The following is a 27,439-nucleotide window of genomic DNA, read 5'->3' as shown; positions in this document are numbered from 1 at the left end:
AAGTTCATGTGTGTAAAGTGTTTAGAAAAGTGTCTGGCATATAAGTGCTTAATAAATTCTAGAAATTCTATCTATCCTTTATGAAAAATGTCATCCATTAGATGGAAGTATCAGGTTATGTAGATTCAGTGGTGTGCTGGAGCTGGTTTTAACTGTCTCATGAGAGCTGATTGTGCAATCTTTCTGACTTTGTGTTCAGTGATGGAGCACTGATGGCTTAAAATCAGTTACATTGGGAATCTTTACACCACAAAAATTTGCAAATACTACAAATCTGGACTCTCTCTTCCCCCCGCCCCCCATCTCCCCGAACTGGTTGTTAAGCAGTGGTGTGCTAATAAATGTTTATCAGAAAAAGAAACTTTTATCTCTAGCAGGTGATTCTTTGGATTCATGAACACTATAAAACATTTTTCCATTTCTTCACACTGAATAAGATCAGAAGCTTTTGCCCTATCAAGGAATGTTACATCCTACACTGTTTTTAGAATACTGGACTAGTCAGAAGGTCTGTGCTTTTGTCCTGGCTCCAACACTTATTAATTAACTTTGGGAAAAACTCTTAGATTTTCTGAGCCGTGGTTTTCTTGCCTGTAAAATGTTAAAAATAATGTCTGAGTTGCTTACAGATTTATGTTTAAATGAAATAATACATATGAAAGTACTTCATAAAATTAAAACACTATGCAAATTATTTTTATCATATTGTATCATCTAAAGGAAAGCTAATAATAAAAATCTTTCTACTTTGAACTTTTGGAAAATCTGCTGGGAAAGCCAAAGTGCATTACAATTTCCTGACAAATTATTTCTTCCTTACAGAAAATGCTGGTAACATCTCTTAATGTGAAAAATCTATTATGCTTGAAGTTCCGTCTGGGTGATTTATTTATTTTTTAACTCAGAAGATAAAAGTAAGGAGTGAATTATTTTTGTTCAAGTAATAATATACACATTATTCTGTAGCTTCCCAGTAAAATATGCTCTTCATGAAGAGTGATATAAGCATTACTCTGTTGTAACACTCAGATTTCACAGTAAACTAAATGTACTGAGTGAGACTGAGAATTTGTTACTGTTGGTAAGTTCCATGTGTTAATCCTCCTCAGCTAGTCTTCCAGCTGAAGGGGGGAAATTCAGTCTTCTTTTTCAGCAAGGAGGTAGAAAGTCAGTGTCACAGAGAAGACAATGAATGCTCTAAGACCTCCAAGACCTTAGAAAAATGTCATTTCATATGGGAAAAAAGGTAACATACCAGAGTTGAGAAGGATCTGTTGTTATTTTAATCATGCAGCTGCAGCCTTTTTATTTCTTAGAAAGTTTTATTGATAAGTTTTGTGGCCTCAAAGATGCGTCGTTCAGATTCACATTTACCTGAAATTTATTATAACTTTATTTTGTGCTAGGCTTGCTAGTTACTCTTCTTAGAGCAGCTTTCCCCAAGTGTTAATAGACCCAATGATGGGTACTCCTTTACCATTATGTTTTCCATTGTTGAATAAATTGGAATATGTATTAAATTTAAATAGATTTCTTTAACAGTAGAAGCTTTAAAATGTCAATTTGTACTCTGGCTTTCCCAGAGGGAAATGTAGTATGAAGTGTTTTCCAAATTGACTACAGAATCATTCATTTAAGAACATTTCAGGGAACAGGTATGCTCCAGAATACATGTTGGCAAACCCATCTTAGGAAGGTTGTTAGGTGAGCTAAAAACTAGAATGTGATAAACACCATTAGAAGTGGTTCAGAAGAGGGAATGATCATTCAAGGCTGGAGGAGATCTAGGGGGCTGCATGAAGGAAGTGTTTGAGCTGGGCCACGAAGGATGAGGGAAAGTTCGATAGGCAGAGTTGGTAGGTGGGAGCTTTTCAGGTGGAGGAAGAGGCAGGAACAAAAACTTAGAGATGGGAAAGCACAAACTCTATTCAGAGCGGCAAATGTCTCTTGATACCTCCACAAGGGGATCTTAAGTTCAAGTAAACATTCCCCAGATGACTACAGACCACGCTTGGCCCCAGTCTACTGATGAGACTGTAAGACAGGGCAGTATCAGGCTTTCTGTTTTACAGTCATAGTTGTGGCAACAGTCCATGTAGCAGTCTACACAACCATTGACATAGCTGTCCAGTATTTTCTTTCCTCTCCTCTGCCAAGTGACAGCTCAAGTGCAAGGGCAGGGGACTCATATTGGGCAGGTAAAGGAGTTCCCCCAGGCTCGGAAGCTCTATGTTCCACTGGAGCCAATAGCTCTTATTACAACTCCACAGGCATAGCTTTTAGTGTCCCCATATGGGATGTACTCAAAGAGTCACCATGCTCAAGTCCAAAGCATGGTTTATCTCTGGGCATCTAGAGTTTCTCCTTACCCAGATGCAATTTACCAATCAGGTCATTTTAACCATGAGCAATTTTACTTATGTAACATAGTTGACATAATATTCTCTGATTTCCAAGGGAACAGAGCTTAACCAAAGGTCAAATTCTTATTCAGAAGCTGTGCCCTTTACACACAGCCCTTAAATAATAAGCTAGCAAGGAGATTGGGCAAATGATGTATTATCTTGGATTCCAACTAGAGTTTGGATTCAAGTAACTTCTACCTTTTCCCATTTCTTACCCTAAACAGGGAACATGCAAAGACATTTAGTATTTTGTTATAAAACTCTGTAAATATGAAAATATTATAACACTAGATTTCAGTGTTAGTATGTTCTGATAGAACCATTAAGAATTTAAAATACAGGAACACATGTGTAGCCATCTTGATTAATCTTTCATAAGATTAACATGACATTAACCTTCTGAAATAGAAAGGATCGTGCTCTTCCGATCCATGGAAGTAAGAATCCTGCCTTTACCTTCACTCCTGATCCTTGAAGCATCCAATATGAACGATAAGCCTGTCATCTCATAAGGCTGAGTCTTGTGTATGTAAAAAATATCTGGTGCCTCAAATGTGACCTTTTGTTGTGTAAATGTTAAGGCAGTATATGTTCCAGTATCTTAGGGACAAATGAGACATGATTTTCCAAACCATATTTCTAACAAGGAAGAAAACCTAAGGCTTCACCCATGGTTCTTTTAGATAATGGCTGCTCAAAGAGCAGAAGGCAGCAGGTGGAGAAATTTTGTTTTTTAATTTTTATTTTATATTGGACTATAGTTGATTTACAATGTTGTGTTAGTTTCAGGTGTACAGCAAAGTGATTCAGTTGTACATATACATATATATATATTATTCTTCAAATTCTTTTCCCATTTAGGATATTACAGAATATTGAGCAGAGTTCCCTGTGCTATACAGTATGTTCTTGTTGGTTATCAATTTTAAATATAATAGTGTGTATATATCAATCCCAAACTTCCAATTTATCCCTCCCTCCCCACCTTTCCCCTTTGGTAACCATAAGTTTGTTTTCTATGTCTGTGAGTCTGTTTCTATTTTGTAAATAAGTTCATTTGTATCATTTTTTAAAAGATTCTGCATATAAGTGATATCATATGATATTTGTCTTTCTCTGTCTGACTTACTTCACTGAGTATGATAATCTCTAGGCCCATCCATGTTGCTGCAAATGGCATTATTTCATTCTTTTTTTATGGCCAAGTAATATTCCATTGTATATATGTACCACATCTTCTTTATCTACTCATCTGTCGATGGACATTTAGGTTGCTTCCATGTCTTGGCTATTGTAAATAGTGCTGCAATGAACACTGAGGTGCATGCATCCCTTTGAACCATGGTTTTCTCCAAATATATGCTCAGTAATGGGATTTCTGGATTATATGGTAGCTCTATTTTTAAATTTTTAAGGAACCTCCATACTGTCCTCCATAGTGGCTGTACCAATTTACATTCCCACCAACAGTGTAGGAGGGTTCCCTTTTCTCCACACCTTCTCCAGCATTTATTGTTTGTAGATTTTTTGATGATGGCCATTCTGACTGGTGTGAGGTGATACCTCATTGTAGTTTTGATTTGCATTTCTCTAATAATTAGTGATGTTGAGAATCTTTTCATATGCCTCTTGGCCATCTGTATGTCTTCTTTGGAGAAATGTCTATTTAGGTCTTCTGCCCATTTTTTGATTGGGCTATTTGTTTTTTGTTTTGATATTGAGCCGCATGAGCCGTTTGTAAATTTTGGAGATTAATCCCTTGTCAGTCGCATCGTTTGCAAATATTTTCTCCCATTCTGTGGGTTGTCCTTTCATTTCGTTTATAGTTTCCTTTGCTGTGCAAAAGATTTTGAGTTTAATTAGGTCCCATTTGTTTATTTTTGTTTTTATTTCCATTACTGTAGGAGACAGATCAAAAAAGATATTGTGATTTATGTCAAAGAGTGTTCTGCCTGTGTTTTCCTCTAAGAGTTTTGTAGTATCCAGCCTAACATTTAGGTCTTTAATCAATTTTGAGTTTATTTTATGTGTATTGTGTTAGAGAATGTTCTAATTTCATTCTTTTACACGTAGCTGTCCAGTTTTCCCCACACCATTTATTGAAGACTGTCTTTTCTCCATTGTATAGTCTTGCCTCTTTGTTGTAGATTAATAGACCATAGGTGTGTGGGTTTATTTCTGGTCTTTCTATCCTGTTCCATTGAGCTATATTTCTGTTTTTGTGCCAGTACCATACTGTTTTGATGACTGTAGCTTTGTAATATAGCGTGAACTCAGGAAGCTTGTTTCCTCCAGCTGCATTTTTCTTTCTCAAAATTGTTTTTGCTATTCGGGGTCTTTTGTGTCTCCATACAAATTTTATGATTTTTTGTTCTATTTCTGTGAAAATTGCCATTGGTAATCTGATAGGGATTGCACTGAATCTGTAGATTGCTTTGGGTAATATAGTCATTTTCACAGTATTGATTCTTCCAATCCAAGAACATGGTATATCTTTCCATCTGTTTGCATCAACTTCAATTTCTTTCATCAGCATCTTATAGTTTTTGGAGTACAGGTCTTTTGCCTCCTTAGGTAGTTTTTTTAAAAATATTTATTTATGGCTGTGTTGGGTCTTCGTTTCTGTGCGAGGGCTTTCTCTAGTTGTGGCAAGCGGGGGCCACTCCTCATCGCGGTGCGCGGGCCTCTCACCATCGCGGCCTCTCCTGTTGCGGAGCACAGGCTCCAGATGCGCAGGCTCAGTAGTTGGGGCTCACGGGCCCAGTTGCACCGTGGCATGTGGGATCCTCCCAGACCAGGGCTCGAACCCGTGTCCCCTGCATTGGCAGGCGGATTCTCAACCACTGCGCCACCAGGGAAGCCCTCCTTAGGTAGTTTTATTCCTAGGTATTTTATTCTTTTTGATGCAGTGGTAAATGGGATTGTTTCTTTAATTTCTCTTTCTGATCTTTCATTGTTAGTGTATAGAAATGCAACAGATTTTGGTGTATTAATTTCATACCCTACAACTTTACTGAATTCACTGATGAGTTCTAGTAGTTTTCTGGTAGCATCTTTAGGATTTTCTATGTACAGTATCATGTCATCTGCAAACAGTGACAGTTTTACTTCTTCTTTGCCAATTTGGATTCCTTTTATTTCTTTTTCTTCTCTGACTGCTGTGGCTAGAACATCCAAAACTATGTTGAATAACAGTGGCGAGGGTGGACATCCTTGGCTTGTTCCTGATCCTAGAGAAAATGCTTTTAGCTTTTTACAGTTGAGTATTATCCAAGCTGTAAGTCTGTCATATATGGCCTTTATTATGTTGAGGTATGTTTCTTCTATGCCCACTTAATGGAGAGTTTTTATCATAAATGGGTGTTGAATTTTGTCAAAAGCTTTTTCTGTATCTACTGAAATGATCATATGGTCATATTTGTCAGTTTGTTAATGTGGTGTGTTACACTGGTTTATTTGGGGATATTGAAAAATCCTTGCATCCCTGGGATAAATTCCACTTGATCATGGTGTATGATCATTTTAATGTATTGTTAGATTCAGTTTGCTAGTATTTTGTGGAGGATTTTTGTGTCTATGTTCACCAGTGATATTGGCCTGTCATTTCCTTTTTTTGTGGTATCTTTGTCTGGTTTTGGTATCAGGGTGATGGTGGCCTCATAGAATGAGTTTGGGAGTGTTCCTTCCTCTGCAAATTTTTGGAAAGGTTTCAGTAGGATAGGTGTTTACTCTTCTCTAAATGTTTGGTAGAGTTCAACTGTGAAGCCATCTGGTCCTTGACTTTTGTTTGCTGGGAGTATTGAAATCACTGATTCAATTTCAGTACTGGTAATTGTTCATATTTTCTATTTCTTCCTGGTTCACTATTGAGAGATTATAAGAATTTGTCCATTTCTTCTACGTTGTACATTTTATTGGCATATATTTGCTTGTAGTAGTCTCTTATGATCCTTTGTATTTCAGTAGTGTCCATTGTAACTTCTCCTTTTTCATTTCTAATTTTACTGATTTGAGCCTTCTCCCTTTTTTTCCTTGATGAGTCTGGCTAAAGGTTCATCAATTTTGTTTACTTTTTCAAAGAACCAGCTTTTAGTTTCATTGATCTTTGCTATTGCTTTCTTTGTCTCTATTTCATTTCATTTTTTTTTTGAATCGAGGTATAGTTGTTTTACAATATTGTGTTAGTTTCTACTGTACAGAGAAGTGGAGTTCCCTGTGCTATACAGCAGGTTCTCATTAGTTAACTATATTATACATATTAGTGTATATATGTTAGTCCCAATCTCCCAATTTATCACCCCTCCTTTCCTCCCTTAGTGTCCATACATTTTTTTCTCTAAATCTGTGTCTCTATTTCTGCCTTGCAAATTGGTTCATCTGTAGCATTTTTTCTAGATTCCACAAGTATGCGTTAATATATGATATTTGTTTTTCTCTTTCTGACTTACTTCACTCTGTATGACAGTCTCTAGGTCCATCCCCATCTCTACAAATGACCCAATTTCGTTCCTTTTTATGGCTGAGTAATATTCCATTGTATATATGTACCACAGCTTCTTTATGCATTCGTTCCATGAGCTGGCTATTGTAAATAGTGTTGCAATGACATTGGGGTGCATGTGTCATTTTTTTTTTTTAACATCTTTGTTGGAGTATAATTGCTTTCCAATGTTGTGTTAGTTTCTGCTGTATAAGAAAGTGAATCAGCTATATGCATATGTATATCTCCATATCCCCTCCCTCTTGCATCTCCCTCCTACCCTCCTTATCCCACCCCTCTAGGTGGTCGCAAAGCGCCAAGCTGATCCCCCTGTGCTATGCAGCTGCTTCCCACTAGCTATCTATTTTACATTTGGTAGTGTATATATGTCAATGTTATTCTCTCACTTCGTTCCAGCTTACCCTTCTCCCTGCCCGTGTCCTCAAGTCCATTCTCTATGTCTGCATCTTTATTCCTGTCCTTCCCCTAGGTTCTTCAGAACCATTTTTTTTTTTAAGATTCCATATATATGTGTTAGCATATGGTATTTGTTTTTCTCTTTCTGACTTACTTCACTCTGTATGACAGACTCTAGGTCCATCCACTTCACTACAAATAACTCATTTTTGTTTCTCTTTATGGTTGAGTAATAGTCCATTGTATATATGTGCCACATCTTCTTTATCCATTCATCTGTCGATGGATGCTTAGGTTGCTTCCATGTCCTGGCTATTGTAAATAGAGCTACAATGAACATTGTGGTACCTGACTCTTTTTGAATTATGGTTTTCTCAGGGTATATGCCCAGTAGTGGAATTGCTGGATCATATGGTAGTTCTATTTTTAGTTTTTTAAAGAACCTCCATACTGTTCTCCAAAGTGGCTGTATAAATTTACATACCCACCAGCAGTGTATGAGGGTTCCCTTTTCTCCGCACCCTTTCCAGCATTTACCGTTTGTAGATTTTTTGATGATGGCCATTCTGACTGATGTGAGGTGATACCTCATTGTAGTTTTGATTTGCATTTCTCTAATGATTAGTGATGTTGAGCATCTTTTCCTGTGTTTGTTGGCAATCTGTATATCTTCTTTGGAGAAATGTCTATTTAGGTCTTCCACCCATTTTTTGATAGGGTGTTTGTTTTTTAATATTGAGCTGCATGAGTTGTTTGTGTATTGTGCAGATTAATCCTTTGTCTGTTGCTTTGTTTGCAAATATTTTCTCCCATTCTGAGGGCTTGCTTTTCGTCTTCTTTATGGTTTCCTTTGCTATGCAAAAGCTATTAACTTTCATTAGGTCTTGTTTGTCTATTTTTGTTTTGATTTCCATTACTCTAGGAGGTCTGTCAAAAAAGATCTTGCTGTGGTTTATGTCCAAGAGTGTTCTTCCTACGTTTTCCTCTAAGAGTTTTACAATGTCTGGTGTTACATTTAGGTCTTTAATCCATTTTGAGTTTATTTTTGTGTGTGGGGTTAGGGAGTTCTAATTTCATTCTTTTACATGTAGCTGTCCAGTTTTCTGTGCACCACTTATTGAAGAGACTGTCTTTTCTCCATTGTATGTTCTTGCCTCCTTTGTCATAAATTAGGTGACCATATCTACATGGGTTTATCTCTGAACTTTCTATCCTGTTCCATTGATCTATATTTCTGTTTTTGTTCCCGTTCTGTACTGTCTTGATTACTGTAGCTTTGCAGTATAATCTTTAGTCAGGGAGTCTGATTCCTCCAGCTCTGTTTTTTTTTTTTTCCTTCAAGATTGCTTTGGCTATTTGGCATCTTTTGTGTCTCCATACAGATATTAAGATTTTTTTGTTCTAGTTCTGTGAAAAATGCCATTGGTAATTTGATAGGGATTGCATTGAATCTGTAGATTGCTTTGGGTAGTATAGTCATTTTCACAGTATTGATTCTTCCAATCCAAGAACATGGTATATCTCTCCATCTGTTTGTATCATGTTTAATTTCTTTCATCAGTGTCATAGTTTTCTGCATACACGTCTTTTGCCTCCTTAGGTAGTTTTATCCGTAGGTATTTTGTTCTTTTTGTTGCAGTGGTAAATGGGAGTGTTTCCTTAATTTCTCTTTCAGATTTTTCATCATTAGTGTATAGGAATGCAAGAGATTTCTGTGCATTAATTTTGTATCCTGCAACTTTACCAAATTGATTGATTAGCTCTAGCAGTTTTCTGGTCGCATCTTTAGGATTTTCTATGTATAGTATCGTGTCATCTGCAAACAGTGACAGCTTTACTTCTTCTTTTCCAATTTGTATTCCTTTTATTTCTTTTTCTTCTCTGACTGCTGTGGCTATGACTTCCAAAACTATGTTTAATAATAGTGGTGAGCATGGACATCCTTGTCTTGTTCCTGACCTTAGCAGAAATGCTTTCAGTTTTTCACCATTGAGAATGATGTTTGCTATGGGTTTGTCATGTATGGCCTTTATTATGTTGAGGTAGGTTCCCACTATGCCCATTTCTGGAGCGTTTTTATCATAAATAGGTGTTGAATTTTGTCAAAAGCTTTTTCTGCATCTATTGAGATTGTCATATGGTTTTTATTCTTCAATTTGTTAATATGGAGTGTCACATTGATTGATTTGCATATATTGAAGAATCCTTGCATCCTTGGGATAAATCCCACTTGATCATGTTGTATGATCCTTTTTATGTGTTGTTGGATTCTGTTTTCTCGTATTTTGTTGAGGATTTTTGCATCTATATTCATCAGTGATATTGGTCTTTAATTCTCTTTTTTTGTGACATCTTTGTCTGGCTTTGGTATCAGGGTGATGGTGGCCTTGTAGAAGGAGTTTGGGTGTGTTCCTCCCTCTGAAATTTTTTGGAAGAGTTTGAGGAGGATGGGTGTTAGCTCTTCTCTAAATGTTTGATAGAATTTACCTGTGAAGCCGTCTGGTCCTAGACTTTTGTTTGTTGGAAGATTTTTAATCACAGTTTCAATTTCATTACTTGTGATTGGTCTGTTCGTATTTTCTATTTCTTCCTGGTTCAGTCTTGGAAGGTTACACCTTCTAAGAGTTTGTCCATTTCTTCCAGGTTTTCCATTTTATTGGCATAGAGTTGCTTGTAGTATTCTCTTATGATGCTTTGTATTTCTGCAGTGTCTGTTGTAACTTCTCCTTTTTCATTTCTAATTTTATTGATTTGAGTCCTCTACCTCCGAGTCTGGCTAATGGTTTATCAATTTTGTTTATCTTCTCAAAGAACCAGCTTTTAGTTTTATTGATCTTTGCTATTGTTTTCTTTGTCTGTTTTTCATTTACTTCTTCTGTGATCTTTATGATTTCTTTCCTTCTACTAACTTTGGGTTTTGTTTGTTCTTCTTTCTCTAGTTCCTTTAGGTGTTAAATTAGATTGTTTATTTGGGATTTTTCTTGCTTCCTGAGGTAAGATTGTATTGCTATAAACTTCTCTCTTAGGACTGCTTTTTCTGTGTCCCATAGGTTTTAAATCATTGTGTATTCATTTTCATTTTCATTTGTTTCTAGGTATTTTTTGATTTCCTCTGTGATTTCTTCAGTGAGCCATTGGTTGTTTAGTAGTATATTGTTTAGCCTCCACATGTTTGTGTTTTTTACAGTTTTTTTCTTGTAGTTCATTTCTAATCTCATAGTGTTGTTGTCAGAAAGATGGTTGATATGATTTCAATTTTCTTAAATTTACCAAGGCTTGTTTTGTGTCCTAGCATGTGATCAATCCTGGCGAATGTTCCATGAGTACTTGAAAAGAATGTGTATTCTGCTCCTTTTAGAGGGAATGCTCTATAAATATTGATTAAGTCCATCTGGTCTAATGTGTCCTTTAAGGCCTGTGTTTCCTTATTGATTTTCTGTCTGGATGATCTATTGATGAAAGTGGGGTTTTAAAGTCCCCCACTATTATTGTGTTACTGTTGATTTCTCCTCTTATGGTTGTTAGTATTTGCCTTATATATTGAGGTGCTGCTATGTTGGGTGCATATATACTTACAATTGTTATATCTTCTTCTTGGATTGATCCCTTGATCATTATGTAGTGTCCTTTGTCTGTTGCAAGAGTTTTTAAAGTCTATTTTGTCTGAGATGAGTATAGCTACACCAGGTTTCATTTGACTTCCATTTGCAATGAATACCTTTTTCCATCCCCTATCATTGTCTGTATGTGTTCTTACATCTGAAGTGGGTCTCTTGTAGACAGCATATATATGGATCTTGTTTTTGTATCCGTTCAGCTAGTTTGTGTCTTTTGGTTGGAGCTTTTAATCCATTTACATTTAACGTAATTATTGATATGTATGTTCTTATTGCCATTTTGTTAATTGTTTTGTATTTGTCTTTGTAGGTCTTTTCCCTTCCTTTTCTCTTCTCTTTTGTGATTTGATGGCTAAATTTACTGTTGTGTTTGTATTCCTTATTCTTTTTTTGTTTGTGTATCTATTGTAGATTTTTGGTTTGTGGTTACCATGAGGTTTTGATATAGCAGTCTATATATAAAGAAGATTGTTTTATGTTGCCAGTCTTTTAATTTCAAATGCATTTCCAGTATCCTGCATTTGTACTCTCCTCTTCTCATGATTGCTGGTTTTGATATCATATTTATGTGTGGATGATTTCCTACCTTTATATTTGCCTTTACCGGTGAGCTTTTCCTTTTGTAATTTTCTTGTTTTTAGTTGTGGCCTTTTCTTTTTCACCTAGAGAAGTTCCTTTAGCATTTGTTGCAAAGCTGGTCTGGTCTGGTGGTGCTGAATTCTCTTAGCTTCTCATTTTTGTAAAGCTTTTGATTTCTCCATCAAATCTGAACAAGAGCCTTGCTGGCTAGTGTATTCTTGGTTGTAGGTTCTTCCCTTTCATCACTTTAAATATATGGTGCTGCTCTTTTCTGGCCTGTAAAGTTTCTGCTGAAAAATCAGCTGATAACCTTATGGGAGTTCCCTTGTATGTTATTTGTTTATTTTCCCTTGTTGCTTTTAGTATTTTCACTTTGTCTTTAATTTTTGTCAGTTTGATTACTCTGTGTCCCAGCATGTTCCTCCTTGGGTTTATCCTGCCTGGGACTCTCTGCGCTTCCTGGACTTGGGTTACACTTTCCTTTCCCACGTTAGGGAATTTTTCAGCTATTGTCTATTCAAATATTTACTCAGGTCCTTTCTCTCTATCTTCTCTTTTTGGGACTCCTATAATGTGAATGTTGGTGCATTTAATGTTGTCTCAGAAGTCTCTTAGATTGTCCTCATTTCTTTTCATTCTTTTTTCTATATTCTGTTCCACAGCAGGGATTTCCACCATTTTGTCTTCCAGTTCACTTATACATTCTTCTCCTTTATTTATTCTGCTGTTGATTCCTTTTAGTGTATTTTTCATTTCAGTTGTTGTATTGTTCATCTATGTTTGTTCTTTAATTCTTTTAGGTCTTTATTAAATATTTCTTGTAGCTTCCTGGTCTGTGCCTTTATCTTTTACTGAGATCTTGGATCATCCTTACTATCATTACTCTGAATTCTTTTTTGGGTAGATTGCCTGTCTTCACTGAGTTGTTCTCGGATTTTATCTTGCCCCTTTCTCTGGGATATAGTCCTCTGCTGTCTCATTTTGTCTTTCTGTGGTTGTGGTTTCCATTCCGCAGGTTGCAGGGTTGTAGTTTTTCTTGCTTCTGCTGTCTGCCCCCTTGTGGATGAGGCTGGTCTAAGGGTCTTGTGCTGGTTTCCTGGTGAGAGGGACTGGTTCCAGCCCAATGGTGGGCGGAGCTGGGTCTTGTCCCTCCTGTGGGCAGGGCCGTGTTAAGGGGTGTGTTTAGTGGCGAGCTGTGGGCTTAGGAAGACTTTAGGCAGCCTGTTTGCTGATGGGTGGGGCTGTGTTCCCACCCTGTTGGTTGTTTGGTCTGAGGCATCCCAGCACTAGAGCCTATGGGCTGTTGGGTGGGGCCAGGTCTTGGTGAGAAAGTGGTGGCCTCCAGGAGGGCTTATGCCAGTGAATACTACCCAGAACTACCGCCACCAGTGTCTTTGTCCACGCAGTGAGTCACAGCCACCGCCTCACACACCCCCACCCTCCTCTGCAGGAGACATTCCAATACCAGCAGGTAGGTCTGGCCCAGGGTCTTATGAGGTCACTCTTTTTCCCCTGGGTCCTGGTGCTCATGAGACCTTGTGTGTGCCCTCCAAGAGTGGAATTTCTGCCTCCCCCAGTCCTGTGGAAGTCTTGCAATCAAACCCTGCTGGACTTCAAAGCCAGGTGCTCTTGGGGCTCCTTTTTCCAATGCCAGACCCCCAGCCTGGGTAGCCTGACGTGGGACTCACAACTTTCACTCCTGTGGGAGAACCTCTGTGATACAATTATTTTCCAGTTTGTGCATTGCCCACCTGGTGGGTATGGGATTTGATTTTATCGTGATTGCACCCTTCTTGGAGCTGGAGCCTCCAATGGGGGAATCTCTGCTTCATGGCTTTACTGCTCTTAGGCTCCTATACAACCTACCTAACCAGCTTCCCTCCCAGCCTTGACTTCTTATTGGCTTCCCATTATGACAAGGAGCTAGTCTGAGAAACTGACTTGTTCTAATGTATGAATGGTAGAGGGAGAGCTGTTTACCCCTCCCCTCTTTCTAGGCAACATGCTCAAGCTCTCCCCACTTCACAAACACCCCCACATGTGTCATGCATGCTTTGATGCATCCAAAATATGGCTCTAAGAGTCCAGGCAAGCCAGTAGGATATTTTTGAGCTGGGCTCGTGTTTACTCAGAAAAAAAGGGAAGGAGCTGTCTCCTCTGCTCTATATTTCAGCACAGAACAAAAATCTTCACACACATTGCTACTGTGTTTAAACCAACTGTGCCATGCTCCCCTTACAAGGAGAAGAACTGAGTATGCAGTCTGATTTAGGATGCTTTTCCTGAGGGTGTTTGACAATAGAAGCATACCATCACAAATCCAAGAAAATAAATTTATTAAACTTTGAAGGAAAAAAATCCACAGACATAAAGAAAGTTAAATATAAACTGCAGGACACAACTAGTCATACTAGTGAATAATGGCTTGTGTGGCCAGCAAAGTACCAAAATGACATTCGGAGACCGATTGAGGTATTTAGCTATTTTTGGCTATAGAAATGTTGTCAGCCTATTGTGAAATAGTAAGATAGTTTTCCCAAACACACAGTTTTAAGTTGAATTAGGTTCTACATTGATGAAACTGTCTATGAAACTAAATTATGTAGCTCTTAGAGAAAACCGTAGCAGCAAGGTAGCAGAAAATCTATTAAACATCTATTACAAAGTGACATGTTGAACTTTAAACACCCAATTCTAGCTTTTCACTGTCCTTCCTGCAAGAAAGAGGGAATTTAAAATTGCCAACCATTAAGCTTGTTTCCTAAAAAGGTATGGCAAATACTATGTAAGTTAAAGCTAACTTTAAAGTTTTATTAACCTTTAAAAAGTACTTAAGTGAGAAGCATTCTTGAGTGAGATGAGTCTTCTCTTTTTGACAAACCTTTTGAGGAGCAATCCCAATGCTCCTATGAATGATGTTTAGGTTATTAAGATATTGAACAATAACTTATAATTTACTCAGGCCCCTTCTTTTTCTTCTGACTACCCGCTTTAAGGCCAATCCACTCAGAGGGGAAGTAAAAAATGCTGAAACTTCTTTTACTACTTTAAATAAATCCTATAAAAGATTTGGTGAGGAAGAAAGTTTCTGCTATGGGTTTAAATAAATTTTTGAGTTATCTTGGGGATTTACAATCTTGTTTTTTCTCTTTTTTGCTACCATGAATAATGAGTATGTGTCTGGCTATAGGCTGTGAAAGAAAAACCTTTTTCTTGAACTCTTATTCCATGATCTGGTTAACTTCACTTCGACCAGCTTCAACTTACAAAATGCTTCTTGTACCTATTCCTTCCTTAGGTAAATATGAACTAAGAGACACTGCGGCCGAGGTTCTAAGGCTTGACTCTCATGATCTGAGTGCACTAAGAAACTCCTTCCCCGTGCACTGCAGTGATTAAGCACTCCGGGTCAATAGGAACCAGCTATGATTTCTATTCTCTTAGTATGCAGTGCTCTGACATGAACCAAAACTTGGGTAAGAAAAGGCTTTTTGTTCATTTGTGTTGTGGGGTTTTTTTTTTTTTTGGTTCATGATAAGTTGACCTGTGCAACCATTTTAAAGTTTTCTAAATTAACAAATATCTGTTTACAAATTCAGATAAGATGAACACATTCCAATAATGCAGCTAACTACAATCATTTTAGAATCATTTAAAGAGTTTTAGGAGGTATAAAAAGGGCCTTGTAAAAAACTAGTTTTTCTTCAGGTGCGTTGACCAAAGCATTAAACCAGCTTTAGACTGCAGTTACTACATTCTTTAGATGGGTCGGCATGAGCTACAGTACACCGTGTATAGTGTAATAGAAAATAGCCATGCTTAAAGTGTAAATTATTAAAAATACCTTTATCCATTTTATGTCAAAATAAATGTTTTACATATCCAAACTATTTCTTGTCTTCTTACCTATAATTTTAGTTCCCAATTATTAAAAAAAATTAGCCTGTGCTATGATTTGCATTCAATCGTCCTGAACTGCAAAAGCCACCTGATTTTTCGCTTTTTCAAAAAGCATGATTAACTATAGATTAAAAAACATAGCCATTCAATGCTTAGTAGCACAAAATTAACACCCACAATAACAAGACAATCACTGCCACTAAATAGTCTTTGAGACAATTCTTTAAAATATTTACAGTTCACAACAAGAATATCTATCTGATTAAGGGTTCTTCTTCTTTTTCTTTAATATCATGTTTCAACATTTCAGGAAAAGCCATTTAGAATCCGTATCCCCCACCCTCAACTCCCACACCCCCCAAAAAAAGGTTTAAACATTGTTTTGGTTTAAGCATTCATGCCCTAGCCAACTCTTTGCTAGAGTAAATAGGTAGCTCATTAAATATGTAGCTCATGGGAAATCGAAGAAAAGCTACGGCATGATTTTGTTCAGTTGGTCTGTGCTCACGTAGCCACATGACGAGAGAAACTCTTTGTCAGGCAAGGGCAGGGCAGTTGCATTGAGTACGAGGCCCTGTGGAGATTGTACTATATGAATGGAGGTATAGTCTGGGACAGGCATTTCAGAACTTGGAACACGTTCTGCTGTCCCAGACCTCCCAGCAGTAGTGGTAAGGCTTTCCGTGGTGATGTAAATGTCTTCCTGGTTAAAGCTTGGCTCTACATGTGATTCAACCTCGACATGAGGGGCCAGGGCGATGCACTTTTTGGCATCTGCCTCACAGAAGTAGGCGTTGTCCATGATGAAGTTTGCTTGGCAGGGTGAGACCACTTCTGGATGCATGTCACACTGGGAGATCCCGGCCTTATTCTTTTGGCCCGGGGAAAGGACCACACTCCCTGCTGGTGTAATGTCACTTACCTGGGCATAAAAGTCGATGTTTGCCAATGAACTTGGATTGCTGAGCTGCTGCGTATGGCCAGCTTGATGAGTTGACTCAGTTCCGCCAATAAGAAGTGATCTTGGTTTGTTTTCCTCTCCTAGGATAACGCTGGGCTGCTGGCTAGCAGGGGCAGCATCATTAGAAGGTGAGTTATTTTGATTCTTCTGGTCAAGGCACAAGCGATCTGCTTCCCCTTTTAACCTTTGTGGCTGAGCAACCTCTGAGGTACCATCACACATGTCACTGGCATTGAAGTCAGTCTCTAGAATGTCAGGTTCATAACAGCTGGTACGTCCAGAGTCGTCATCCTTTGCCCCAAGGATATTAAGTGATTTTTCATGGTCATTGCTTAGAAGTCTGTCTGTGTCTGATCCTTCAGTCTTTTCATCAGGGTCATCAATATCTAGCTCAATAAATTCAACCCAAGAGTCATCATTGTAGAATTCGTGTTTATAGTTGTCATGAATGGCTAAGATTGTGTTCACCTCTTCTAATTTTCCTTCCTAGGAAATAGAAAATGAAGATCTATGAAAAGAAACTCACAACAATTAAGTGATTTAATAAATAACATTCAGAGCTAATTAGTAACAAAACCGTATAACAAATACATTAGTGAAGAACTTTTCTTTCTTTTTTAAAATTCTTTTCTACTATGGTTCATCACAGAATACCAAACATAGTTCTCCATGCTATACAGCAGGATGTTGTTGTTTATCCATTCCATATATAATAGCTTGTATCTGCTAACCTCAACCTCCCACTCCATCCCTCTCCCAACCCCCTCCCCCTCAGCAACCACAAGTCTGTTCTCTACGTCTGAGTCTGTTTTTGTTTCATACGTAGATAGGTTCATTTGTGTCATATTTTAGATTCCACATATAAGTGATATCGTATGGTATTTGTCTTTCTCTTTATGACTTACTCCACTTAGTATGATAATCTCTAGTTGCATCCATGTTGCTGCAAATGGCATTATTTCATTCTTTTTTTATGGCTGAGTAGTATTCCATTGTATATATGTACCACATCTTCTTTATCCTTTCATCTGTCGATGGGCATTTAGGTTGTTTCTATGTCTTGGCTATTGTGAATAGTGCTGCTGTGAACATAGGGGTGTATGTATCTTTTTGGATTAGAGTTTTGTCTGGATATATGCCTAGGAGTGGGATTGCTGGATTATATGGTAATTCTATTTTTAGTTTTCTGAGGAACCTCTATACTGTTTTCCATAGAGGCTGTACCAACTTACATTCCAACAGTGTAGGAATGTTCCCTTTTCTCCACATCGTCTCCAGCATCTGTTATTTGTAGAGTTTTTAATGATGGCCATTCTGACTGATGTGAGGTGGTACCTCACTGAAGTTTTGATTTGCATTTCTTTAGTAATTAGCAATGTTGAGCATCTTTTCATGCCTACTGGCCATTTGTATTTCTTCTTTGGAGAAATGTCTATTTAGGTCTTCTGCCCATTTTTCAATTGGGTTGTTTGTTTTTTTGTTGAGTTGTATGAGCTATTTGTATATTTTGGAAATAAAACCCTTATTGGTCTCATTGTTTGCAAATACTTTCTCCCATTCTGTAGGTTGCCTCTTTGTTTATGGTTTCTTTTGCTGGTAAGAAACCAGCAAAGAGTGCAAAAGCTGGTAAGTTTGATTAGGTCCCATTTGTTTTTGTTTTTATTTATATTGCCTTGGAAGACTGACTTAAAACATTGGTATGATTTATGTCAGAGAGTGTTTTGCCTATGATCTGTCCTAGGAGTTTTGTGGTGTCATGTCTTAAATCTTTAAGCCACTTTGAGTTTATTTTTGTGTATGGTGAGAGAATATGTTCTAACTTCATTGATTTCCATATGGCTGTCCAACTTTCCCAGCACCACTTGTTGAAGAGACTGTTTTTTTCCTATTGTATATTCTTGCCTCCTTTGTTGAAGATTGACTATAGGTGTGTGGGTTTATTTCTGGGCTCTCTATTCTGTTTCACTGACCTATATGTCTGTTTTTGTGCCAATACCCCTGTAGCTTTGTAGTATTGTCTGAAGTCTGAGAGGGTTATGCCTCCTGCTTTGTTCTTTTTCTTCAGGATTGCTTTAGCAATTCTGGGTCTTTAATGGTTCCATATAAATTTTAGGATTATTCTAGTTCTGTGAAAAATGTCATGGGTAATTTGATAGGGACTGCATTAAATCTGTAGTTTGTTTTGGGCTGTATGACCATTTTAACAATGTTAATTCTTCCAATCCATGAACATGGGATATCTTTCCATTTCTTTGACTCATCTTCAGTTTCCTTTATTTATGTTTTATAGTTCTCAGCATATAAGTCTTTAACCTCCTCAGTCAGGTTTATTCTTAAGCATATTTTATATTTTGGGGTGAGATTTTAAATGATATTTTTTGTTTACATTCCCTTTCTGATATTCCGTTGTTAGTGTAAAGAAATGCAACTGGTTTCTATATGTTAATCTTGTATCCTGCTACCTTGCTGAATTCGTTTATTTCTAGTAGTTTTTGTGTGGATTCTTTAGGGTTTTCTATATAGTATCATGTCATCTGCATACAACGACAATTTTGCCCCTTCCCTTCCAATTTGGATACCTTTTATTTCTTTTTCTTGTCTGATTGCTGTGGCTAGGACTTCCAATACTATGTTAAATAGAAGAGGTAAGAGTGGGCATACTTGTCTTGTTCCAGAGTTTAGTGGGAAGTCTTTCAGCTTTTCACCATTGCGTATTATATTGGCTGTGGTTTGTCATAAATAGCTTTTATTATGTTGAGATATGTTCCCTGTGTACCCACTTTGGTAAGAGTTTTTATCATGAATGGATGTAGAATTTTGTCAAATGCTCTTTCTGCATCTTTTGAGACGATCATGTGGTTTTTGTCTTCTCTTTTGTTTATGTGATGTATCACATTGATTTGTGTATGCTGAACCATCCTTGTGAACTTGGGATGACTCTTGGTCATGGTGTATGATCTTTTTTTATGTGTTGTTGGATTTGGTTTGCTAATATTTTGTTGAGAATTTTTGCATCCATATTCATCAAAGATATTGGCCTGTAATTTTCTTTTTTGGTGGTGTCTTTGTCTGATTTTGGTATCAGGGTGATGGTGGCTTCATAGAATGTCTTTGGGAGTGTTCCCTCCTCTTCAATTCTTTGGAAGAGTTTGAGAAGGACTGGTGTGAGTTCTTTGTATGTTTGGTAGAATTTGCCTTTGAAGCCATCTGGTCCTGGACTTTTGTTTGTAGGGAGTTAATTACATATTCTATTTCACCTCTAATGATCGGTCTGTTCAAATTATCTACTTCTTGTTGATTCAATTTTGGTGGGCTGTATGTTTCTAGAAACTTGTCCATTTCTTCTAGGTTGTTGAATTTGTTGACATATAATTGGTCATAGCATTCCCTTATGGTTTTTGTATTACTGTGGTATCAGTTGTTATGTCTCCTTTTTCATTTCTTATTTTGTTTATTTGGGTTCTCTCTCTTTTCTTCTCGGTGAGCCTGGCCAGAGGTTTGTCAATCTTGTTTACCCTTTCAAAGAACCAGCTCTTGGTTTTATTGATTTTTTTCTATTTTTTTAATCACTATTTTATTTATTTCCTCTCTGATCTTGATTATTTCCATCCCTCTGCTGATTTTAGGTTCTGTTTGTTCTTCTTTTTCTACTTCTTTTAAGTGGTAGATTAGGTTGTTTATCTGAGACTTTTGTTTTTTTGAGGAAGGCCTGTATCACTATGAACTTCCCTCTAAGAACTACTTTTGCTGCATCCCATAGATTTTGTACAGTGGTGTTTTCATGCTAATTTTTCTCAAGGTATTTTTTAATTTACTCTTTGATTTCATTGTTGACCGATTGGTTTTTTTAGTAGCATATTGTTTGGTAATTGTTTTTTTAGTAGCATATTGTTTAGTAGTCATTTTCTTTTTCTGTGGTTGATTTATAGTTTCATGCTGCTGTGGTCAGAAAAGATGCTTGAGATAATTTCTATACTCTTAAGTTTGTTGAGGTCTGTTTTGTGCCCTAGTATGTGGTCAATCCTAGAGAATGTTCCATGTGCACTTGAAAAGAATGTATATTCTGTTTTCTTGGATGTAATGTCCTAAAAATATCAATTAGGTCTAACTGTTCTATTGTATCATTTAGGATCTCTGTTGCCTTATTTTCTTTCTAGAAGATCTGTGCATTGATGTGAGTGGGGTGTTAAAGTCTCCTACTATTACTGTATTCCTGTCAATTTCTCCCTTTATATCTGTTAGTATTTGTTTTATGTATTTGGGTGCTCCTATATTAGGTGCATATATGTTGATGCGTGTAAAAGTGTCCTTCTTTATTTTTCTTTATGGCCTTTGTTTTAAAGTCTATTCTGTCTGATATGTGTATTGCGATCCCTACTTTGTCATTTCCATTTGCATGAAATATCTTTTTCCATCTCCTCACTTTCAATCTGTGTCCTTTGCTCTAAAGTGGGTCTCTTGTAGGCAGCACATTGTAGGCTCTTGTTTTTTTTAATCCAATCTTCCTCTCTGTGTCTTTTGATTGGAGCATTTAGTCCACTGACATTAAGGTAATTATTGATAGATATGTAGTTATTGCCATTTTAAGCCTTGCTTTCCTGTTGATTTTTTATTTCTTCTTTGTCCCTTTTTTCTTTTTGTTTTTCCCTTTTGTGGTTTGATGATTTTCTTTTGTATTGCACTTCTCTTCTTTTTGGTTTTTGTGAGTCTATTGTATGTTTTTGATTTGTGGTTACCTTGTTTCTCAAGTATGTAAACCCCATCCTATAGCTATTGATACTTGCCTTAGACTGGTAATCATATAGGCTCAAACACATTGTAGGAAATGATAAAAAAAAAATCTACACTTTCTTACTCTTATCCCCCACATTATATGATTTTGATGTCCTCTTTTACATCTTCATGTTCATCCTTTTGCTGTTCACTGTGGTTATCATAAATTTCACAGAAATTTATTTTGATGTTTTTTAATCCGTGTACTGGCTTATTTAGGTGATTTTCTTTCCAATTGTGATTTTCTCTTTCCTATATATTCTTACTTCTTTTCTATTTACAGAAGACCTTTCAATATTTCCTTTAGGATAGGTTTAGTATTGCTGTATTCTTTTAGTTTTTGCTTGTCTAAGAAATTCTTTCACACTCCTTCTATTCTAAATAATAATCTTGCTGGGTAGAGTACCCTAGGTTGCAGTTTTTTCCCCTTCAGGACTTTGAATGTATCTTGCCACTTCCTTCTGGCCTGCAGAGTTTCTGTACAGAAATCAGCTGATAGCCTTATGTGGGGGTTCCCTTGTAATTAACTTTTTCTTTTTCTCTTGCTGCCTTTAGAATCCTCTCTTTAACTTTTGCCATTTTAATTATAATCTTGGTGTAGGTCTGTTTGGTTTTGCCTTGTTTGGGACCCTCTGTGCTTCCTGTGCCTGGATATGTTTCTTTCTTTACGTTTGGGAAGTTTTCAGCTTCCCAAATACATTTTCAATACCCTTTTCTCTTTCTTCCCATTCTGGGGTCTCTATTATGCATAGATTGGCATGCTTTATATTATCCCATAGGTCTCTTATATTGCTTTCATTTTTTTTTCATTTGGTTTTCTGTCTGCTGTCTTGATTGGGTGATTTCCATTATTCTATCTTCTAGGTCATTTATTCATTTTTATGTATTATTCATTCTGCTATTCATTGCCTTTAGTTCAGTTTTCATCTTGGCAAATGAATGAGTTTTTTTTTTTTTTTTAAACTTTATAGCTACTTTATTTATTTATTTATTTATTATTTTTGGCTGTGTTGGGTCTTCGGTTCGTGTGAGGGCTTTCTCTAGTTGCGGCAAGCGGGGGCCACTCTTCATCGCGGTGCGGGGACCGCTCTTCATCGCGGTGCGTGGGCCTTTCACTATCGCAGCCCCTCCCATTGCGGGGCACAGGCTCCAGACGCACAGGCTCAGTAGTTGTGGCTCACGGGCCCAGCTGCTCCGTGGCATGTGGGATCTTCCCAGACCAGGGCTCGAACCCGTGTCCCCTGCATTAGCAGGCAGATTCTCAACCACTGCGCCACCAGGGAAGCCCGAATGAGTTTTAAAATCTTTTTTGGTTCCTTTTTATAGTTTCTAGCTCCTTTTTACAGTTCTCTGCATTTCTGTCAATAGCATTTCTTAATTCCTTCAGTATTTTCATTATCTCCTTTTTGAAATCAGTGTCTATTAGACTGAAGAGGTCTGTTTGTTTCATTGTTCTTTCAGGGGAATTCTCTTGGTCTTTTAACTGGGAGTGGTTCCTCTGCTTCTTCATTTTACCTTATATTTCTCTTATTCTGTGAGTTTAGGAGAAACAATGATCTACTATGGTCTTGGAGGGCTATTTATATGTGGGAGTGCCCCTGTGTAGTTTGTGGATTTAATATTTTGGTGTGAGGGCTGTTTTTAGTATGGATGCCTGTCACCTCTTTCCTCAGCCATTATTCTCTTGATTGATTGATAGGGGGTGTGCAGATGCGGTGGCTGGTGCCTGGTCCTGGCGTTCTCTGTGGCAGCTCATGCGCATCCCTGGAGCACACAATGGGAGCAGAGGTGGCTCACAACTGCTCCTGGAGTCTGTGAGGGTGGTGGCGGTAGCCCATGACAGCTCTTAAAGCGTGGGGGTTGAGGGTGGTGGTGGCTTGTGATCGCTCCTGTAGCTTGTGTAGGCAGTGTCCTGCCACCTGAGAGCACGTGCAGGGAGAAAGGCTGCAATGGCACGTCTTGCCTCTCCTCTCGCACACCACCCAAACAATGGTACCTGGCCTCTAAGGTAGCCCAGGCTTCCTCTGCATACATCCTCTGGTGCAGTCGCACCAAACTCCAGCCCCTTCAGGCTCTTTCTGCACAGCCCACCACCTGAGACCTCTCCCTGGGTCTAATCTCTGAAGCCTAAGCTTCAGCACCCAGTCCCTGCCCGCACTGGCGGATGTGTGTCTCCAGCTGGGGAGTGCTGAGAGGTGGCACTGACCGTCTGCAGGTCTCTCTCCATGCTAGCTGCTGCAAAACTGGTTCCTGCATTCTCCTCCAAGGCTCTAAAACTCCTGCTCTGTCCCGGCTGATCTCCATGACAGTGAGGGGACTTCCCAGGGTGCAGGCATCTTTCCTCTTTCACAGCTCCCTCCCAAGGGGTGCAGGTCCCTTCCCAATTCCTTCCTTCTTTTGTTTTGCTTTTTTCTTTTTCCTTTTGTCCTACCTGGTTACATAGAGATTTTCTTGCCCTTTTAGAGGTCCAACGTCTTCTGCCAGCATTCAGTAGATATTCTGTGAGAATTGTTCCACATGTAGATGTGTTTTTGATGTATTTGTGTGAGGCAGTGAGCTTCACATTCTACTACTCTGCCATCTTGATCCAGTAGTCAAGAACTTTTAAATACATAAGACATTCTCATAATTTTGAGATGTATTATTTAAAAACTTTTTTTCCAGAAGGAATACAAAAAATAAAATGTAATACATATAGCTTGCAAAAGGTCTCAATATAAGACATTATTCTTCAGGTATCATTTAATTAGTGTTATGTATAACTTAGATAATTTATTAATTACCTTGAGGAGATCTGGATCAATTCCTTTAATCTTTGGAACCGGAACTGGGGGTAGAATCAACATCTTAATCCTTGAAAACAAAATTTTGTTTTGATGTCGGTTATCCATTCTCATTTCAAAAGACAGAAATAAAATATTGACAGTATTATCACTAATATAAAGTAACAGAAAATTTGGAATAAGTATAATCTGAGAAAGAGGAGGAAAGCATTAAGCAGTAAATGGCAAGGCAAAACTATAGAAGAAAAAAAGAACAAAAAAACAACAACAAAAAACCCTCATCTGAAACCAATTTAAGTAAAATGCAGTTTTCTTATAACTTTTCTTTCATAATGTCTTTTATTGATAGTCTTAGTACTGGAAGTTAGAAATTTAATTCCATCTGAAGCCAATTATTTCCATGTCAGTTATAAGGGAGGTAATTTTAATATACATCTCATCTGTAATTTGTGGAGGAAGGGAAGGGGAGGAGAAAGAGCCAATCCATGTGGAGGCAACATTATCTGTACCTTCAAAAAAGGGTGGGTTGGTATAAGTTCATACCACAAATCCACACGAATTATAAGATTATCCAAGATGATCTCATTAACAAGGGTGTTATTGCACAGTTCATTTCAGTTGGGACAGACTAAATTTGAATTATCTCTAATCAGTATGGATTTGTATACACAAGTCTATGATGCACTTAAAATTTCTGTTCCAAATATTTAAGTTACTTTTTGACCATAAATCATTTCAATATCTATCCTGCCTGTCTTGTGCCTGATTGTATCCCCAGCACTTAGAACAATTCCTGGCACAGAGAAGGTGCTCAATAAACCATTTCTTGAATAAATTTGAGTAAATCATTTATATATTTCATTAATAGTGTAACTAGAGTTTTTGTTTTAAAGTCAACATTGTGACTCTGGAATAAAGCTCAGATATTACTATAAAACACTGATGAAAGAAATCAAAGATGACACAAACAGATGGAGAGATATACCATGCTCCTGGATTGGAAGAATCAATATTGTGAACATGACTATACTACCCAATCTACAGGTTCAGTGCCATCTCTGTCAAATTACCAATGGCATTTTTCACAGAATTAGAACAAAAAATTATACAATTTGTGTGGAAGCACAAAAGACCCCGAATAGCCAAAGCAATATTGAGAACAAAAAATGGAGCTGGAGGAATCAGGCTCCTCGACTTCAGACTACACTACAAAGCTACAGTAATCAAGACAGTATGGTACTGGCACAAAAACAGAAATATAGACCAATGGTACAGGATAGAAAGCGCAGAGATAAACCCATGCACCTATGGTCACCTAATCTATGACAAAGGAGGCAAGAATATACAATGGAGACAAGACAGCCTCTTCAGTAAATGGTGCTGGGAAAACTGGACAACTACATGTAAAAAAAGAATGAAATAAGAACACTCCCTAACACCATACACAAAAATAAACTCAAAATGGATTAAAGACCTAAATGTAAGACCAGACACTGTAAAACCCTTAGAGGAAAACACATGCAAAACACTCTTTGACATAAATCACAGCAAGATCTTTTATGACCCACCTCCTAGGGTAATGAAAATAAAAACAAAAATAAACAAATGGGACCTAATGAAACTTACTTAAAAGCTTTTGCACAGCAAAGGAAACCATAAACAAGACAAAAAGACAACCCACAGAATGGGAGAAAATATTTGCAAATGAAGCAATGGACAAAGGATTAATCTCCGAAATATGCAAACAGCTCATGCAGCTCAATATCAAAAAGACAAACAACCCAATCAAAAAATAGGCAGAAGACCTGAACAGACATTTCAGCAAAGAAGACATTCAGATGGCCAAGAGGCACATGATAAGCTGCTCAGCATCACTAATTATTAGAGAAATGCAAATCAAAACTACAATGAAGTATCACCTCACACCAGTCAGAATGGCCATCATCACATATCTACAAACAATAAATGCTGGAGAGGGTGTGGAGAAAAGGGAACCCTCTTGCACTGTTGGTGGGAATGTAAATTGATACAGCCACTATGGAGAACAGCATGGAGGGTCCTTAAAAAACTAAAAATAGAACAACCATATGCCCCAGCAATCCCACTACTGGGCATATACCCTGAGAAAACCATAATTCAAAAAGATTCGTGTACCACAATGTTCATTGCAGCACTATTTACAATAGCCAGGAAATGGAAACGACCTAAATGTCCAATGACAGACAAATGGATAAAGAAGATGTGGTACATATATACAATGGAATATTACTCAGCCATAAAAGAGAACAAAATTGGGTCATTTGTAGAGATGTGGATGGACCTAGAGTCTGTCATACAGAGTGAAGTAAGTCAGAAAGAGAAAAACAAATACTGTATATTAATGCATATATGTGGAATCTAGAAAAATGGTACAGATGAACCTATCTGCAGGGCAGGAATAGAAAGGCAGACGTGGAGAATGGACGTGTGGACACAGTGGGGAAGGGGAGGGTGGGATGAATTGGGAGATTAGGTTTGACATAAATACACTACCATGTGTAAAATAGATAGCTAGTGGGAACCTGCTGTATAGCACAGGGAGCTCAGCTCAGTGCTCTGTGATAAGCTAGATGGGTGGGATGGTGGGGGAAGGGAGGTCCAAGAGGGAGGGGATATATATATATACATATAGCTGATTCACTTCACTGTACAGGAGAAACTAACACAACACTGTAAAGCAATTATACTCCAATTAAAAGAAAAAAGGAAAAAAATTAACATTGTGGCTCTGGAATAAAGCTCAGAGATTATCCATTCCAATCTGATTTTTGGGTATCAGCTGATGTTCTACTTAGTGTGAATGAACGTGTTTTGAATGTTTCCACCACCTTTTTACATAATCCAAGGAATAAGCCAAATTCCGTTTTGTAAGTTGTGTCTGAGTAGACTCCACTAGGTTTACTCTGTGGGACGGTGTTAAATTGTTACTGATGAATAGAAGTTATAGAAAAAATTCATGTTATTAATAACTGCTACCATTTTTGAATGCTTCTGATAAACCACTGTGAGATGTATCTTGCACTAAACTCTGGGTCAGCAAATTACGGTCTATGGGCCAAATGTGGTCTGCCCTCTGTTTTTGTAAATAAAGTTTTATTGGAACATGGTCATGTTCATTATACATATTATCTATGTAAAATAGTTTGCATATCATCTATGGCTGCTTTCATGCCACAGTGGCAGAGCTGAGTAGTGGTGACAGAGATTGCATAGCCCAGAAAGCCTAAAAATTTACTGTTTGGTCATTTTTAAAACAACTTTGTCAACCCTTGCACTAAACATTTCATTTAATCCTTATCACTACCAGGGAGGCAGAAGACATTATCTGTGGAAGGATTTAGATATTTAAGGAACATGTTCAAATCACACACTAATACTTGGCTCAGCTGGCACTCAATTCCAAAGCAGCTGACTCCAAAACCTGGGCCCTTTGCCTTCTGTTGTGCTGATGGGTTAACTTGGTTCTGCATCTCTAAATGAATAGT

General features: G+C 37.6%; 1 protein-coding gene across 4 annotated transcripts in view; it reads right to left on the bottom strand.

The window, feature by feature from the left end:
* Nucleotides 1-13,817: 13,817 nt before the first annotated feature.
* GHR (growth hormone receptor) overlaps nucleotides 13,818-27,439 on the bottom strand; it is a 278,824-nt gene continuing 265,202 nt past the window's right edge. For all 4 annotated transcript variants that reach the window (XM_059916316.1, XM_059916314.1, XM_059916315.1 and 1 more), the window contains 2 exons: nucleotides 23,916-23,985; nucleotides 13,818-16,845 (listed from right to left, as the gene is read on the bottom strand). In XM_059916316.1, coding sequence (XP_059772299.1) covers nucleotides 15,871-16,845; nucleotides 23,916-23,985 — 1,045 coding nt within the window. In that variant the 3' untranslated portion in view covers nucleotides 13,818-15,870. The remainder of the gene's footprint in view (nucleotides 16,846-23,915; nucleotides 23,986-27,439) is intronic.

Source organism: Balaenoptera ricei, chromosome 3 (assembly GCF_028023285.1).
Source record: "Balaenoptera ricei isolate mBalRic1 chromosome 3, mBalRic1.hap2, whole genome shotgun sequence".
NCBI classification, from domain to species: Eukaryota; Metazoa; Chordata; class Mammalia; order Artiodactyla; family Balaenopteridae; genus Balaenoptera; species Balaenoptera ricei.
The sequence above is the reverse complement of the archived record's forward strand: the minus strand, read 5'-3'. Positions and strand labels throughout refer to the sequence as shown.